A 17,602-nucleotide genomic window follows, 5' to 3' on the forward strand; every position below is an offset into this window, starting at 1 on the left:
AGATGGGGGCTGCCATGGGCACAGCCAGGTGGTCCTACCCACCTCCCCCCTAGGTAGACAGGGGCATGGTGCTTTCTCCATGTGTTTCCACCTCTTCTACCTCCTCACTGTCTCCCGCCACCCTCCCCACCTCCTGCCTCCTGCAGGGCTCCGGCTGCAACGCCCCCCCCCCGACACTGGGGCTCATGTGCTGCGCCCCTGGCCTTGCCCCGCTGGCTCCTGAGCCCCCTCTTCTGTGGTCTTCCCCTTGAGACGGAGGAGCTTTCTCTCCCAGGCACAGCTCTCCCCCACAGCTACCTGTTTGCTCTGGGGTTCGAGACATCAGCGCTCTGGAAATGTTGAAGTCATGGACAAGGGAGAAAGGAAGTGGGGGAGCGGGGGGGGGTGTAGGCTTTGAGCTTTTTATAGGCCCCTCTGCAGAGCTGGCCTCCCGCTCACTGGCCCCGCAGGAACATGGAAATAAACGTGTTACATGGAACTCGGCTGGCTTGCTGACTGCTGGTGCCTGGCTCGTTTCGAGATGTGAAAGCTTTCTGGAAAAAAAAAAAAAAAAAAAAAAAAGCAAAGGAAATTGTTTTCCTGCCCATAGTTTTCAAGAAAATCAAATAAGTCTTTGGGGTTGGAAAAAAGAAGGAAAGAAAAAGGACTTTCTTTTCTGCCCCTTGGGCTGGGGAGGGGTCTTAACATTGCTGAGAGTACACCCATCCCCCAGGGCCCTCCCCTGGGATGCCACAGCCATCCCTTCATGTTCCCCCATCATCCTGCCTACAATCCTGGATTTTCCATGACCCGGCCTGGCCGTGGTCCCGTTTACAACCACTTGGCTCCTTCTTCCTGCATGGAGGCGCGTTCTGGAACCGAGACTCCTGCTCCAGCCCAAATCCATTGTCCTGATTTCTTTGCTGTCTTTTTAAACTTTTTTTTTTTTCTTTTTAATCCCCTCTGCTCCTCCTTTGGACCTTCAACACACACACACACACACACACACACACACACACACACACGTGTGTGTGTGTGTGTGTGTGTGTGTGCACACTCGGGAAAAAAAAAAAGAACCCAAAGACTTTCTTGGCTCCCAAACCTCTGGGATATTGTACAGGGTTTTCCAGATTGGAAAAACCAAAGTAAGTTTTGTTTTTTGTTTTTTAAAGCTATTTATTTATTTATCTATTTTAATTTTGGCTTTTCTTTTATCAAGGAAGTTTTTTTGTTTTTTTTTTGTTGTTGTTGTTGTTTTTGGGCTGGCTCATGGCCTGAGCTGCACGATGTGGATCCTCTGAGAGTCTCCATTCTTCCTGGGTTTCCTCCCCATCCTTCCGACTGCTCCCGGGGCTGTGAATGTTTTTGAGCGCTGGGGCCGGTGTGCTTTTGGCAACATCCAGCATGGCAAGCTGGAGATGATGAGGGTGGCGGGCTGTGACTCCGGCTGTAAGAGGAACTGTCCTCCAGTGTGGTTCTCCCACAGCTCGTGTACCAGGATGTGGCTGAAAATGGGGAGGGACCAGGAGAGACCCCTGATGGCCAGAATCTCTGTCGCCTTAGGAAAGAAACAATCAGAATTAACTCGAGACCCGTTTACTCACTGTTTGCACCTAGTCTTAGCTGGCCGGGCTAGCTGGTTTCTCACGCTATAGCTGATTACCAGCAGCTGATTAGAAGCGGCCCTCCACGGATGGTTGACACAGAGACTCCCACAGGAGGAAGTGACCGCTCCCGGCCCAGTGGTGAAAAAGGCTAAGCAACAGATCCAAAGGCTCAGAACCCTCCGTGATGGGGGTGGGGGCACTACCCAGGCTGCACCTGCCCCTTGTGACCTGAAGGTGTTGAAGGATCAAGAAACAGTTCCTTGGATCCTCAAGTGACAGTTGTCCAGGAAAGGCCAGGCAGTTGGGCTTCTGTTAGCGGTGTTTTCAGCCACCTGAGCAACCCCAGTCAGGTGTGCGGTGAGGTCGGTTCCATGCCCCCCCGAGCCTGCCTTCCCTAGCCAAACATTCCCACGGGCCTTCCCTTTCACAAGGCTGCTGCTGGTCAGACCCGCTCTGGGAACAGCCTCAGCCAAGCAGTGTCCTGCCAGTGGGTCTGGAAGTGGAAAGGCTTCTGGAACCCACTGTGGTCTCCATTGTAACGTTCTCTGCTGGTGTGCATTTAGGGTGAACAAGGGGTTCCGGGTGTGTCGGGAGAGACCGGATTCCAAGGAGACAAGGTAATTGCAGTGGATTTTCTCCCCCACTCTGCTTTTCTCTGGTCCCAGCTTCCTTCTCAGGGTCTCTTATGGGCCAGGACCCCCCTTAAAGATGGCTTCCTTTCACATAACCCTATCTTCTCCAGCCGCAGTCCCCCATCACCATGTCTTCCCTGGCCTTGACAGCCTCCTGACTCACAGTCAGGTTCCCCATCCCTTCTCTCCCAGTCTGTCTCCCTCACTGACGCAAAGCTCTGCTCTGTGCTCACAGACCATCCGTGGCTCCTACTGCCAAATCCTGGCTCCTCAGTCCTGCACGTGGGACCCCAGCGAGTGAGCCCCTCAGACCCGTTCCTGCCCCTCATCCTTATAGCCCTGTGCTCCCCCAAAGGGCCCTCTGCCCCCACACACTGCTGCCTTGTCTGGCACACTGTCCACTCAGCCTCTGCACGGCCCCATTCTTCAGAACCCTGCTCGGATGCTGTTTCCTCCACCTGCTTGGACGTGGCCACTTCCCTCTCCACGTGCCCCGAGCAGCCCACCCGTCCGTCATCTGAGGCAGCACCTGGTTGATGGGGACTTGTGCTCAGCCCCATGCCAGCCAGCTATCTCCCCAAGGGTATTGCCCCAGACAGCCCTGGCAGAGCTCAGCTCGGAGTCCTACACAGAACAGTGAGCATTTAGGACATGTTTGAGTAAGTGAGTGAGTAACCGGCCTTCCTGACTGATGGGTGAACCGAAGCAGCTTGCCGAGGCCGGCTCCTCTTTGCCTGTGTCCGGCACCATGTGGCCACATCTGGACCTCGCCTAGCCAGTCAACAAGGCCCAGATGTTGGCCCGCTCTCCCTCTTCCTCTTCCCTCCCTCCTGGCTGGCCTGTCCTGACTCAGCCTCGGTGTCTCTGGACTGCGAGAGATGCGGGCCCCGGCTGTTTCCCCCATTGGGCCCCCGTCTCCAGAATTCCTCAGGCATAAATCGCACTGCGGAGCTTCCTTGGAGCCCCCCCGGGGTCCCAGGTTCCAGGACGACTTGGCGAGGATAGGGCCTGCTGTATCACCTTTGCACCCCTGATGCCCAACCCACAGAGGTGCCCCGCTGGAGACTGGAGGCAGGGAAAGTGAGGGGGAAGCTCATCTTCCCCCAAAAGGGTGTGTTCTCCAGGCCCCAGGTGGGCAAGGACAACTGAGCAGCTGTTCCCCTGGCCATTTTCACTCCTTACTAACCCCAGCCTGCGCTTGGTCTTTTCCAGGGGAGCCAGGGATTGCCGGGCTTCCCAGGAGCACGGGGGAAGCCGGGGCCTCTGGTAAGTACCTTTGGCTCTAACTCCCCCAAACCTTGCGCTCTGCAGTCATGAATGTGACCAGGGACACAGTCACATCTTGGACCGCATTTCCTCCTGCAGCCACCTTGGGAGCCAGACAAAGCAGGACAGAAATGAGATTCACCCATTTTACAGAGGAGGATACTGAGGCCCAGTGGGGCAGGAACTCACCCAGCATCAGAGACAGGCCTCGGTCACTGTCAGAGTTCTGGGGAGAATCAGAATCTGGGGCTCCCAACGCCCTGAAAACAGCAGTAGCATTGATAACATGTATTTCTGGAATGCGGCTGTGTGTCAGCTCCCTGCCATACCATATACTTCTTTGAAGGCTGCCAACCACCCCGAGGGCTAGATAGTGTTATCTCTCTCATCTTACAGATGGAGAAACTGAGCTTCTACCAGATGAAGCGTCTTGCCCGAGGATCCCATGGCTGAAAGTGTAGGAGGTGGGCTTTGAACAGCAGCTCCTAGTTATCTAGGGAGACCTCATTCATATGCCCCTGAGGTTTTTAGCCCCCCACAGCCAGGGGGCTAATACAAAGGATGGGGGAAAGTGGGTCCTCCCTGACCCGTGCCTCCCCTGCCATCTCTTCTCTTCCCCAGGGCAAAGTTGGAGACAAGGGATCCTTTGGGTTTCCTGGGCCTCCTGGACCTGAGGTACGTACGTGAGGCCATATTTCTGTGTCCGGCTACAATCAGGGCTGGGGGTTGTCCTTGGGAAACCGAGATCCAGAGATTGGGAGGAGGGAGTACTTACCTGAAGTCACACAGCAAACGAGAGATGGGGCCAAGAATAGAAATTCCAAGATCAGGGATCTTTCCTTTTCTACCTCTTTGCCCCGGGTGACTTTCAGTGGCAGTGGGACAGAAGCTGGCCTCGGAGACCCTCCCTAACTTTGTGGTCACCTTTATAGCTTCCAGAAAAAACATCAGGAAAGCCTTCTGAACTTGGGCCTGCACCCTTAAGAGGAGCTCCTGTTTCTCCAGCCTGAGCCCTGGAACTTTTCCAAACACCCACACTCCCCCTGGAAAAAGTTCAGGGCTCAGAGTTCCGAGGAATGGGGAGCTAGAGGCAGACATGAAAATTCCGGTGTTTGAATGGAGAATGAGAAGTCATGAAGGATGATTTAGCAATTAGTAGAACTTGACTGAGCTCTTCGGATGCACGGGAGAGTTAGCACAGGTCTGCTGTCTGTCAGCTAATGTGCAGACTTCACATAGACACGACGGTGCGAGGTAGCTGGTTGAGCTCTTCCTCCCTGCCCCTCCAATGGGGACCATCTCTGGAACATGGGGTGGTCCTGCCAGGGCTGCCAATTGCCCAGGATCCTCGGTACCCAGGCTTTCTGGGGGTCAAGGCCAACCCCAGCCAGCCCCCATCGTGTACACACACCTCCCCATCTTCCACAAGATCTCAGAGACAAAAGTCTCACTCTGCTGGGTTCTCCAGACCTTTCCAAAGATCACTCCTGGTATCACCCAGATAGATGAGGGATAGTTTCCTGCAAGCTCCAAGTTCTGACTTCACGCTGTGTTGACTTTGGCCGTGACACAGTCCTATCTTTAGACAAATGCAGTTGGCTTCTCTTCCACGGCCTCGATTCCTTCCCCTGGCCGCTGTGGAAAAAGAGTTTTCTAACAGCCCGGGTTTCCCAGCAGTCTGGCCACCGAGGCGGGGATGCATGCTGCCTCACGTTTATCAGGCACCACCTCAGCAGGCTGTGTCGTGGGTTGGGGACAAGAACACGTTGATGTGCAGCTACAATTACGTGAGGGAGGTGGTACCGCACTGTGTGACAGATAAGGAAACTGAGTCACAGTGCCGTGAAGTGACTTTCTCAGGGTCACTGCTGCTGGTAGCAGATAAGCTCTGCTTTGATTCTCTCCTGGGTCCCTAGACAGATCCGGGGTCTGCATCTCCCACCTTTGGGTTCTGTTTGGATTGGCTGACTCCGTGTCCAGAAGAGGGTCTTGCTCTGCTGAAGACAGAAGCTGAAGAGCACGTCAGCGCCATCCTGGGTCTCTGCTCCTTCTGAGACCATGCCGGCCCTCGGACAGGGGTGGGTGGGGTGGGTGGCAGTGTGGCTCCTGCTCTGCATCCTTTTGGATGCTGAGTCCTTTTGGATGTGGATTTTTGCTGAGTGCTCACCAGGTGCCGGGAGCTAAACTAAGCCCTTTGCTTGCATTCTTCCCTTCAAGCCTGAGAACAGCCCAGTAAGGTGATGTGGTCACCATTTTGCAGATGAGCAAACCAAGGCCCAGAGACGCTCAGGAACCTGCTCAGGGTCACACAGTGATTTGATGGCAGAACAGGACTTTGAGGCTCTTGATTTGAAGAAAAAAAAAAGTGGTAGCTTTGGCTTTCTCTATTAGCTCAAAATTCAGACGCATTCTTGCCATTGCTAGTAAGAAGGGTGAGAGGATGTTTGAGCTGGAATTTAATGGGAGTCACCAAAAAGGAAGGGAAAAAGTCGCTTATGGAGGCGATGTGGAAGGAGGCATTTTGGTCTCAGGGATTCATGTAAGATTTTGGTTTAAGGGAGTAGTGGGGCTGCCCTAAAAGTGACTGCAGCACTGGGATGAATTACCAGAGGTATTACACCTACAACAAGGAAGGGGATGTTCCCATGTTGTCCTCTGCTGGTCTGTTCACACCCAGAGACACACCGGCATCCTAGTGACTGCCAATAGTGGAAGCTGACCGACTGGAGGTGGCAAGACTTAGGGGCCCTGGGCCCCAGAGTGGAAACCATTGAAGGGACAGCAAAGGGCAGGCCTCTGGGAAGGGGAAAACTGGTTTCCAGATTGTGCAGAGACCACTGTGGAAAGAAGGACTCCCACATGCCATGCTTTGTGCAGTCCTACGGGGCAGCACGAGGTTGTCAAGGGGAAAGGGAGGGGGCTCTGCTCCATGTCAGGAAGAAGTCTCCAGTGTGTGGCCAGCCATCGGGGACAGGCTTGGTCTGGGAGCAGTGAGCCCTCCTTAGTGGTATGCGGCAGAGTCTACACACCTGGCCGGGATACAGGGGGTGTTTCAGCTTTGGAGAGGAGGAGCCGAGCTTAGTTAGACCAGCATTTCCCAAGCCCTTCGAAGTTGTAGCATCGTGTCTGTAGGCACACTGCTATCAAAGGCGACCATTTCTTGGAGCAGAGGAGGGCTGGCTTTGGGTCTCCAGCAGCAGCAGACCTGGGACACGGGGAATTCTGGGTCACACAATCTTTTTTTTTTTTTTTTAAGATTTTATTTATTTATTTGTTTGACAGACAGAGATCACAAGTAGGCAGAGAAGCAGGCAGAGAGAGAGAAGGAAGCAGGCTCCCCGCTGAGCAAAGAGCCTGATGCGGGGCTCGATCCCAGGACCCTGGGATCATGACCTGAGCCGAAGGCAGGGGCTTTAACCCACTGAGCCACCCAGGCGCCCCTGGGTCACACAATCTTGTGTGTACTGTGCTCTTGTTCCAATATCAAGTATTTTCTTTTTTTTCAGTTTTTTTTAAAAAAAGATTTTATTTATTTATTTGACAGACAGAGATCACACGTAGGCAGAGAGGCAGGCAGAGAGAGAGGAAGGGAAGCAGGCTTCCTGCTGAGCAGGGAGCCCAACGTGGGGCTCGATCCTGGGACCCTGGGATCATGACCTGAGCCAAAGGCAGAGTCTTTAACCCACCGAGCCACCCAGGTGCCCCCCAATAGTAAGTATTTTCTTCATTATCTCATTTAATGTTCTCAGCAACTCTCCAAGATGTACAGGCTCTTACCCAAGGTCCTTGTTCTAGAACAGAGAACTGCAGGGTCTGGGTGGTTAATGCCCAGGGTCCCATCCCATGCAGGAAGGGACAGAGACCTGGACTGGTCTCCCTTAAGACTGACACTCTTAGCACTTCCCTTCACCCATGGGTGACCCCTGTTCTCTGCTTCCCCTCAGGGATTCCCCGGAGACATTGGCCCCCCTGGGGACAATGGCCCAGAAGGCACGAAGGTGAGTCCCTGCTCTGTGGAAACCACGGGCCTCTGGGGCTGGCTGCCTGGCTTGGAATTGTTGGGGGTCTTGCCAGCCTCTGATGGTTGTGGAGGTGCCGCCTCTGAGAACTCTTTCTGTTCCCTTCTCACCAGGGTAAGCCTGGAGCTCGAGGCGTGCCGGGACCCCGTGGGCAGCTGGGGCCCGAGGTGAGACCATCTGGCCCTGTGTCCCCTGCTTGTCCCCTGCAGCCCCACCGGTTCCATCTGGGGTCCTGGAGGCTTCCGTTGGGGGCCAGGGCTCTTCGGCCCGGACACCTCCCCCCGGCTGCCTCAGGCCCGCCCTTCCGCTCATCCTTTTTTTGGCTCTACCCCGTGACCTTGCCAAGGTCTTTCTCTGGCCTGGCCTGCCTGGCAGGTGACTGTCTGCCACCACTGCATCCCCATCACCCGGGGCTTTTCTCTCTGGAGGCCACTGCTGCTGCTCCTGTCTGTACCACAGCTTCCTGGGGTGTGGGTGTGGGAGAGTAGATGGCGAGGCCCCGAGACTCGGGGTGAGGACACGTGTTGGGTCGCATGGTTAGTGGCAGGTAGGGTCGGGATTCAAATCCAGGTCTGCTTGAGCCCGACGCCCACAACAAAGACCCTGTGCCATTAAGTCTGTGCTCCTGGGAGCTGCCCGGGGGACATCCCAGAGAAGGACCCGACTGGCAGAGCTAGTAAGTGGCAGAGTGGACATTGGCTCATTTCTTCATTCATGCTGAAGGGGATTGAGAAGTTCCATGGGCGGGCCCTTTGGGCACCCCACGGGCTGGCCCTGAGTTTTGCCTATGCCTGAGGCCCCATACCACCCTTCTAGGCTCAGACCCCAAGGGCCCCGTGACACACAGACAGCCCCAGCTGAGAGCCCAGGAGGCCCGGCCTCACCACAACCACAGGCAGGCATCCAGCAGACACAGATCCCCTTGCAGGCTGGTCCTGGGTCTGGCGGGGTCCCAGCGCTGGCTCTGCGAGTGGCCACGTGGGGCTGCTTTCCTGGAAGCTGGGATGGGGGGTGGCCCCCAAGGGGGGCCTCTGGGTTAGGCCTGGAGTGCCAGAGGGGCCGGTTTGGAGGCTGCCCTGGCCTGCGGGAGGGCCCAGAGTGGGCAGGGAGGGAGGGGTAAGGAGGGAGGGATGGCGCCAGCCACGTGCCTCTGTCTACACCCACATTACCACCCGAGAGCCTGCCACTTGCTCACGTCCCCGTGGATTCATTCATCCACCCCTGCATTCGTTCACTTCTCCATCTCCCCCCTCTCTCCTGCCCTTTGGCCCCATCTGCAGTCCCCACACACCCTTCCTCAATGATGTTTGTGACAGAGGAGGGGATGGGGCCTCACCACTGTCTTCTAGGAACTCCACGTAGGCTAGTGGTCATACTTTAGGATGGTCCTCTCCGTTGGCACCATTTTACAGATGGGGAAACTGAGGCATGAGGAGGTTAAGGTCTGTCACTGAATGAATGGTGGAGCTTAGAATAGAGTTCGTATCTTTGAGCTGCTGTCGAGGGCTCTGTACCCACAGCATATGATAGGGTTTGACCTCCTGCCCGGCCCTGCCATGAACCCCGTGCCTGTCACATTCAGATGGCACTGGGAGCCCCCTTCACGTGGAAGTCCCGGTATGGCCTGGGTGGGGGCCTGGGGTGGGGGGACCAGGCATACCATTTCTCTTGGTCCAGGAGGGCTCTCCTCTGTCCACCACTTTCCCTCCTTACAGGTCAAGTTCTCCGAGACCCTCACTGGATTAATTTCTCCTTTTTCCTCTCTTGTATCTCCCACCTCTAGGGAGATGAGGGACCCATGGGGCCTCCTGGGGCCCCCGGCTTGGAGGTGAGTGTCACTGGCCCCGGGGAGATGGGTTTTGTCTTTCCTGAGCCCACTGTGTGCAGATAGGCAACACACGGGGGGCGCTCTGCCAAGAAGTCATCAGCAAGAGCTTTGGGCCAGCCAGAGAAGGGACTAGAACAGACACAAAGGACAAGAGACAAGAGGCGAGAAACCGCCTGGCTGTGTCAGCCCTGCGGCTGTGTGCTGGGCTTTGCACCAGCTTCCATGCATTTGACTCTCCATGAGAACGCCATTGCTGGTCTTATTTTCACCCATGGCCATCAGGCTCAAAGAGCAAGGGGTTTAGCCCAGCATCTCAAGCCCAGAACTTCACCTGGCATCCTCCCCACTGCTCTGCTCCAAGTGGCATTCTACGAGGCCCATGCCAGGGAGAGCGTAAACCAGAAGTGCATGAATGTTTTGGTCTTGAGGCCTGTTTACCTTCTTAAAAAAAAAAAATGATGGTAGACCCAAACTTCTTTTCTTTGTGTGGGTTCCCTCTATGGATAGTGATTAAAACTGAAAACTTTTAAATATATTTATTAATTCATTTGAAATAATAATAAGCCCATTTCATGGTCACAAAATAATAGTTTTACAACAAAACAACGCAAAACAACCAACCGGCTATATTTTCCCAAAGCAAAATAATCTAATGAAAAGAGTGGCATTGTTTTACCGTTTTTGCAAATCTCTTTAATGTCTGGTTTAATAGAAGTCAGCTGGATTCTCCCATCTGCTTCTGCTTTCAATCTGTTGACGATACCACATGTCATGTAGCCTCTGGAAAACTCTGCGTACACTCACGAGAATGAGAGAGACACAGGCAAACAACGTCTTACCGTTATTGTGAACCTAGTTCTGATGTCATGCATCTCCTGGGAGGGCTCCAGGGATCACAGGGGTCCCCAGGCCACACTTAGAAGACCGCTGGCATAAACTCTCCATTCCCCCTGGGACCCTGTATCTTCTGTCCAGTTCCTTCCTCTTCCTCATTCCTTGAAAGCAGGTTTCAACATCCCCATTTACAAAACAGGATTGGCCTGGGAGGGGAGACTTCCCTAAGGTTGCACAGCTGCCAGACCCCACCCCCACCCCTCCACCCCTGCATCTCCGGACCAGCTGGCAGCCTGGGGCCCTTGGGTCTCTGCATCCTTGCCCCCTCTGGGGCATTGCAGCTCTCCCCTGGGCCAAGGCTGGGACCCCAGTGATGCCGCACCCCCATCCTCCACCTAACCGCCCCCCCCCTCACTCACCTCTCTCTGTTGCAGGGCCAACTTGGCAGGAAGGGGTTTCCTGGCCGGCCTGGCCCAGATGGCATGAAGGTGAGGGGACCTGGAAGTGACTGGGCTTTGAGGGCGGGCATGTATGGAACAACTGGAGAAGAGAAGAAGGGGGGCAAATGAGGGCCCCAGTTGGAACCCCCATCCCAGGGACGGTTGTGGAAAGGCAGTCAACGGTCCCCACTTATCACAACATACTGGTAACAGAGAGGACAAAATGAACAAGAACCTCAAAATCCAATAGCGGGGTAGAGTTCAAGTAATGGGACGCAATGCAGCCACCAAAGATGGCGAAGCGGACGAGTTCGTGAGATGGGAAAATGCCCGTGTGTGTGGGAGTGACGCTGTGGCAGTAGTCGGAAGCAGGTTCCAAAAGGAGCCTGTTGTGGGGGCCCGTTGCACGGTGGTCCTGCGTGCTCAGAGCAGAGGCTGCAGTGAGGACGGGGCTCTCTGGGTGGTGGGAGCAGAGGACATAACCGTTCTCTCTTGTGGGCCTCTAGCTTTTCCCCATGATGTGCAGTCAATAATGTATTACTTTGGTAACAGGTTGTTGTTTTTTTTTTTTTTTTTTTTTTTAACGTATCAAAAAAGACCTGGCCTGGGTGGGAGAGTGATGGTCCTCGGCACATGGGCAGCCTCGCTTAGTGGTTTTCCAAGGGCTCCTCTCGAGGGTTGGATATTCCGACCCATCCTGGACAGAGTGTTGGGCCACGTCTACCTCTGGGCAGACACGCGATGCTGAGGGCAGAGCCAGGGTAGCCCAGGACATCCACGTCCCCCTCCGCTCAGCAGACATGGCCCGTGTGTCTGTCTGGTCCCACTGGTTCTCAGGAGCAGGAGGTCTGGGGGAGGCGCCAGAGGGAAGGCTGAGAGGCTCGGACCCTGATTGGGGTGAGCCATGTCCATCTGGGAGCCCAGCTCCTGGCTCGTTTGGCTCGCTTAGCCCTTGTCCTGCCCCCTGAGGTCTCGGTCTTACTCCCTCAGATACCAGCTGGGTTTCTGTGGTGAGAGCGGTGACATAGTCTGGGTGGATTTATCCCACAGGGCTGCTCGCCTCTCCGGCGCACGCTGTGGGGAGACCAGGGCGGCTGTGGCTGCCTAAGGAGCAGGAGCCACCCCAGCATGGGATAAAGCCGGCAGACAAGGCTATACATGAGGCCACCAAGTGTGAGAGCTGGAAATAGCCTATGAGACAAATGAGTCTGATTTCCCTTATTTATAGCTGGGCAGGCTGAGCCCGGAGCAGAGACAAGGCTCACTAGTCATTTTGTGAGCTGGTGGCAGAGGTCTGGTGGCTTAGGGTCTAGGATCTAGGTGCCCTGACTCCCTGGCTCCCTGATCTTCCTGTGGTGGGGCAGGCCTCATCCAGTAGAAATGGGGATTTCAATCAGTCAGACCAAAGTTCCAATTCTAGCCCTGCCTCTAGCTTGCTGTGTGGCCCTGAGCAGATCACCTTGCCTCTCTGGGCTTTAGTTACCACCTCCACAAAATGCAGTGGGTTGATGAATAGCCCAAATGAGATACAGACCCGAAGGTACCAAGTCATCTGCTGAGGGCCTCTCAGAGGGAATGGGGGGCTAGGGCCATGTCTGGGGCCAGAGGTTCTGTCCAAGTGTCCCATCGTTTCTGCCATTTGTTTGGGGTCTACAAGGTTAGACTCTGGAATTGAGGTTCCTGTCCTTCCCTAATTCTGGGGACTAAGGCCAGTCACCTGGGGGTGTTCTCTGGAAGGGGGCTAGACTCCCATCACCCATCCCAAGTGATTCTCCTCTGTCCTTTGTAGGGGGAGCCAGGCGACCCTGGACGGCCAGGGCCTGTGGGTGAGCAGGTAAGTCAATACCGGTCTCTGAACACAAAGACTCTTTATGGAGCGCTGACTCTGTGCCAAGCCCTTCAGTAAAACGCTCCGCACGCATCCCCCATATCCGTTCCCTTGCTACTTCTTGGGCCCAGTGAGCTCGTCTCCCCCTTTCATTGAGATGGTCACTGACTCTCAGGGAGGTGAAGTCACTGAATGAGAACGCTGTGAATTATAGTCCATGGCCTGCCTCTGGGGATGTTTTTGGAGCATTTGCCCAAAGGGATGACATGACTTTGCTCCCAGAACATTACAGCTGGAAGAGCCTTCAAGAACCGCCAGCTGTGCTCCATCTACAGATAGGGAAGCTGAAGACCAGAGAAGCATAACCACCTGGCAGGGGCTCTTGGTTCGGGCCACCTTAACTTACGAGGAAAGCAAATTCAAACCAGTGGTTCCGGCTAGCTGGGAAGTCAGGCCAAGGAGAGGAGGATGGAAGTCGTCATTAAAAAGAAGTTTCGAGAGTCACGACCTTCATTATTGAGGCCCAGGTCCTCGGTGCCACCGAGAAGCAGCTGTGTGTGCTGTAGAGGGGGAGGGACAGATAGCAGGCACTGCCTGAAAGCTTGACCTCTGGGCTTGGAGGTCAGGGTAAAGGTAGCAATCTTCTCCCCTCCCTTAAAGAAGCCTCCCTGAACCCTGCAAGGGGCTGCCCCATGCTGGAGGGAGGAACAGCATTGGGGACCCTGAAGAATCTGCCTCAGCTGAGAAACGCCATCAATGGCGTGAGAGTCGTGCACGACGGGCTTCCTCACCAGGCCGGCAACATCTGTTGGGGGGAAGAAAGGAATTAAAGCAGGGGGTGGACTGGATTTTTGAAACCTTTCCAGTGTCATTCAAGCACATTCTGTGGGAAGCCCGGGAGTTTGGAAGGGCTGTCACGGCCTGGATATATTTCCTGATTGGAAAAAAAAGGCCATGCGATCAGCAAATTTAATTTCATAGTTATGCTGATGGTAAGGGCCCTCGGGACACAGAGCCTCAGAGTCCTAGAATGCCAGGACAGGAAGTGTCCTTGCACAGTGCTCTGTCCCTGGCAGGCTGGCAAAGCTCACGGACCCCTTCTCAGAATAGAGTTTCAAATGCATAAAATGCACAGTGGAGTATTACAAAGGAAATTGATTATATTGAAATACAATGATGAAAGTATGCTAAATGTGATCTATTCCTAGATAGCTCCTTTATTAATGCATTAAATAATGAGATCCAGGAGCAGGTCCAATAACGACCTCACTTTTGAAGCAGTGACAAGCCTTAGTGACACATTTTGAAATCTGTGTGACTGTGGCTGTCATGTAATGTGTAAATATCTGGGACATTAACAGGTACCGTGGGTTTGTTGTCTACTCTCAGATATGAGGGAAATGCTAAATTTCAGAGGACAGTAAAAATAAGTTGTGATTTTTTTTTTTTTTTGCCTCTTCAAGCTCAGGGACCCCCTGATTCTATCCACGGGGTCTTCCAGAAACCCCAGTTTAGGACTGCTGTACCCTAGCCCACATCGGCACTCTGATTAGCAAGGGTGACTGAGTGAGGTAGTGGCAAAGCTGAGGCCAAGAGGAGCGGCCACCGGCCCTGGGGCCTCTGTAGGCCCACCTGGTCAGCAGAGCCCCCAGCCAGCTGCCTGGCTAGCTGGGACCACAGCCGAAAAGACAGGCCTGTCTGAATGGTGAGGCAGACCCTGAGCCCCGTGGCTGCCAATGGGCATGCAGGGATGGCATGTCAGCTATGCCCTTGGCTCCCTTCCCATGTGGGAAGGGGCAGGTGTCTCTTATTCATGGCAGAATCAGAGGGTCCCCAGGAGAGGTTATAAGGTCCTCCCTCGGATGGATGACAGTATTGGCTCCACTGATTGGACCGTTAGGTACCAGGCCCCGGTACCTGCCTGCACTTCCCTCGGCAATCCTGGGGTGGTAGTTAGTCTCCCCATTTCACAGATGAGGAAAGGAAGGCTCTGGGAAGTTAGGTCACTTGGCAGGATCTCCGAGACAGCAACATAAGTGTCAGGGCCAAGGCTGAACACAGCGCCACTGGATTCCCAAGATCTGCCTTGGAGGGACTGGAAAATCCTTGCCATTTTGTGACAGCTAGGGAGAGCGCTGAGGGCTTGCCAGCGGGCCCTGTCCTAGGTGCTGGGATACAGAGATGATCACAGGCTTGGGTTCTTGCCTGGAAGCAGCTCTCTCTGTCCAGGGGGAGGCTGGGCGTGCAAACCCTTACCCCGGAGAGGCCCATTCTCGCGGAGGACCCATAGCTCTCTTATTCCCATGCACCCCCCGTGCCTGGCAGAATGGCACACGAGGAAAGGGAAGGAAGGAAGGAGAAGAGGAGACATAAGCACACAACTGCCGTTTATCTGTAGATGGCGTGAGGACCAGGGCAGCCCCCTGCCCCAAATCGGGGACTCAGACCTGCCTGTGTGGTACCCATTGGAGGTGACAGAGCTGCCCCCTCCCCCGTGTCCCCATGCTGGCTTAAGCGGAGCCAGGCCTGCAGCAGTCAGAGCTGCTTCCCAGCCCCCCAACTCCCCTGGCCAGGTGGAAGACCTGGGCCTCCGGGGCTGGCTTCCTGGCTAGCTCATCTCCACCCGCAGGACGGTCCAGCCGGGATCTTCTGGGACAGCGCCCCATGGGTGTCCTGGGGGCCGGGGTGGGGAAATGGAGCACTTGCTGTATGGCCCTTATTCATTAAGGTCCTGTTTGGCTTCTTGTTTGAGGTTTATGACCCTCCTGCCTTCCAGGACCCAACAACTCATAAATTTAAAGTAGCTATGAAATTTCTGTTTCTCTGGGCCAGTCGGCCCTGGGCCTCTTAACAGAGCCGTTTTTATTCCCGTTCCTCAGCATCCTCTAAACATCTGAGTGCTCCCTTGTGGGGCGCTCAGGCCTCTGTCTTAACCCTATGCCCTTTTAAAATAAATCAGAAGGAGACGGGAGGCGGCTAACATTTATTGAGTGCCTACATGTGCCATGCATTATCTTTAAGACTCAGAACAACCCCGGGGAGAGAGGGAAAGACCTTTCTGGAAAGGGCCACCCTCTGCAGAGGATGAGGCTCGGAGAGGCTCTGTGACTTGCCCAGGGTCTACACACCCAAAGGCTGAGTGACGATATCAGAAGAAGGGTCAGGTGCAGGGCTTGGCACTCAGCAGGCCTCAGCTGTTGTTCTTCACGCTGCTGCCGCCCAGAAAATGCTCTAATTGTTTTTTAAAGTAAGTTGTTGCAAAAGTCAAATACTTGGTTATTGTCTGTGACTTACTAGCCATGACCTAATATCTTGTACCTCACCCTCTCTCACCTCATACCTCAACCCTGAAGGGTCTCAGAGCCCGGGGAACCAGGACCTCCACGGAGCGGTGATGGTGTGGGGTTGCTGGTGGGGGGAGGGGATGTGTGTACCCTGCTCATGGCCACAGGCTGTGGGGGCCCCCAGGTGGAGGGACAGGCGCATGGGTCTTGGAGCCACAGCAGCAAGACACACATAGTCGTGGCCTGAGCTGCCATTTAAAACTGTCTCCGAGACCCACGGTCCTAAGCCTTTGGAAATGGGTGCCATGTTTTCACCCTAGTGGTTGGACAAGTCGGCCAGCTTCACTGCCTGAGCATGCAACTTGCAACCTTTGACCTGTGTCCCTTCAGCTTCCAGGTGTCATTCCTTTCTGGACCCAGCTGGGGGACCAGGAGCAGATCACATGGGAAGAATCCCCTCCTCCCTCAGTCTTTCCCGATTCTCCCAGAAACTCTTGGCGGCAACCCCAAGTTCTCCCAAAGCCACGGTTGCGCCTCTGAACTGCGCAAGACCCCCTGCCCCCTTGCTCCAGTCTTCCTCAGCAGGGAAGAGCATGGGGCCTGGACAGGGAACCGTCTGCTTTCCTGAGGGGCTCCTCCAGGCCGTTCGGGCGGGCGCGTGCGTGCCTCGTCGGGCCCAGTGAGGCTGGCAGCCGCCTAGAAGAGCCCCTGGAACACAGAGGCCAGTTATCACCCAGTGGAGTTAAAAAGAGCAACCGGAACCGCAGTGGGAGTGGGTGTGTGCCCTGTAGAAAGCAGAGGAAGCCTTTCACAAGACAGTGTAAAGGCCTCCACTTCCCACGATGGAATCGAGTCTTTTGGCAGAAGCTGTTCCACTGTTTCCATCCTGGCGAGCGGCTTTGTTTCTCTTTTTGAAGCGGCCCCAGAGCCCTGGAAGATGGGGACAGATTTCTAACAGGCAGGGCTCTTCCCAGCACAGCATAAGGGCCATCCCTGCACCCCCTGCCCCCCACAGCCCGTCCCCCAAACCGCCTCCCAGCCTGCTTCTGGCGCGGGAAGAATGTGTGGCCTCCCAGGGATATGCTGGCAGCCGCCCCACCGCTTGGCTCCGAGATCAGAACCATCTGGCGGAGTGAGGGAAGTCAGGACGGTGCCTGGAGAGAGGCGGCTCTCCTCCATGGCACCCCACTCCTGCAGGATCCCCAGGTGCGGGGCAGGGGGTGCAGGCCAGGACCCCCAGAGGCTGGGAGACGCCGGTGCATTGCCTTTCAGACTCGGCGCGTCCCCGAATTCACGCACCTTCCTCTTCTCTCTTGCTTTTTGTGCATGTTTCTTCTAGGGACTTCTGGGATTCATTGGTCTGGTCGGGGAGCCAGGGATCGTGGGAGAAAAGGTAAGTTAGGTTTGGAGAATCCATCAGCAAATAGGACTTGTGGTGGAGATTTTAAGAAGAAGGGGCTTGTTGCCTCAGGGATTTCGGCCTTCTCTCCCCTGGCTTCTCCTTGCTTCCCTAGCATTCCAGACCCTCGGAGAGCCATGGTCCCCTGTCCCAGCATCCCCTGGGGCTCTGCCCTGCCCTCCTGTCAGCATCGTCACGTGCAGCCAGACTCCTGTGTGACAACCAGCTCATGCATGTGGTCTGAGCCCTCCTGGCTGTGCACTAGAACCGCACAGGGTGGGCGACAGAAGGGAGCGGGCATGGCTCCGAAGGCTGCCTCGGGAATCCCCCTGCAGCTCTGTTTTACAGACCAGAGAACCAAGGCTCCTTCTTTCTGAAGAGCTGAACCATCGGGCTCGCATTAGCTCCCAACCTGCAAGCACACCCCCCGCCACCCTGCCCCGGCTTCCACTTTCCCACCATGGGAAACTGGAGGGGAGCTGCTTT

The 17,602-nt window shown here is 55.2% G+C and overlaps 1 protein-coding gene across 1 annotated transcript in view; it reads left to right on the top strand.

Annotated features, from left to right (window-relative positions):
- LOC111146244 (collagen type XXVII alpha 1 chain) overlaps positions 1 to 17,602 on the top strand; it is a 133,634-nt gene that overhangs the window by 67,594 nt on the left and 48,438 nt on the right. Inside the window, exons 18-26 of the mRNA XM_022501706.1 lie at positions 2,150 to 2,203; positions 3,431 to 3,484; positions 4,106 to 4,159; positions 7,429 to 7,482; positions 7,617 to 7,670; positions 9,287 to 9,331; positions 10,600 to 10,653; positions 12,395 to 12,439; positions 17,057 to 17,110. Coding sequence (XP_022357414.1) covers positions 2,150 to 2,203; positions 3,431 to 3,484; positions 4,106 to 4,159; positions 7,429 to 7,482; positions 7,617 to 7,670; positions 9,287 to 9,331; positions 10,600 to 10,653; positions 12,395 to 12,439; positions 17,057 to 17,110 — 468 coding nt within the window. The remainder of the gene's footprint in view (positions 1 to 2,149; positions 2,204 to 3,430; positions 3,485 to 4,105; positions 4,160 to 7,428; positions 7,483 to 7,616; positions 7,671 to 9,286; positions 9,332 to 10,599; positions 10,654 to 12,394; positions 12,440 to 17,056; positions 17,111 to 17,602) is intronic.

The sequence above is a fragment of the Enhydra lutris genome, unplaced genomic scaffold (genome assembly GCF_002288905.1).
Source record: "Enhydra lutris kenyoni isolate GAN:26980312 unplaced genomic scaffold, ASM228890v2 scaffoldscaffold13, whole genome shotgun sequence".
NCBI lineage: Eukaryota > Metazoa > Chordata > Mammalia > Carnivora > Mustelidae > Enhydra > Enhydra lutris.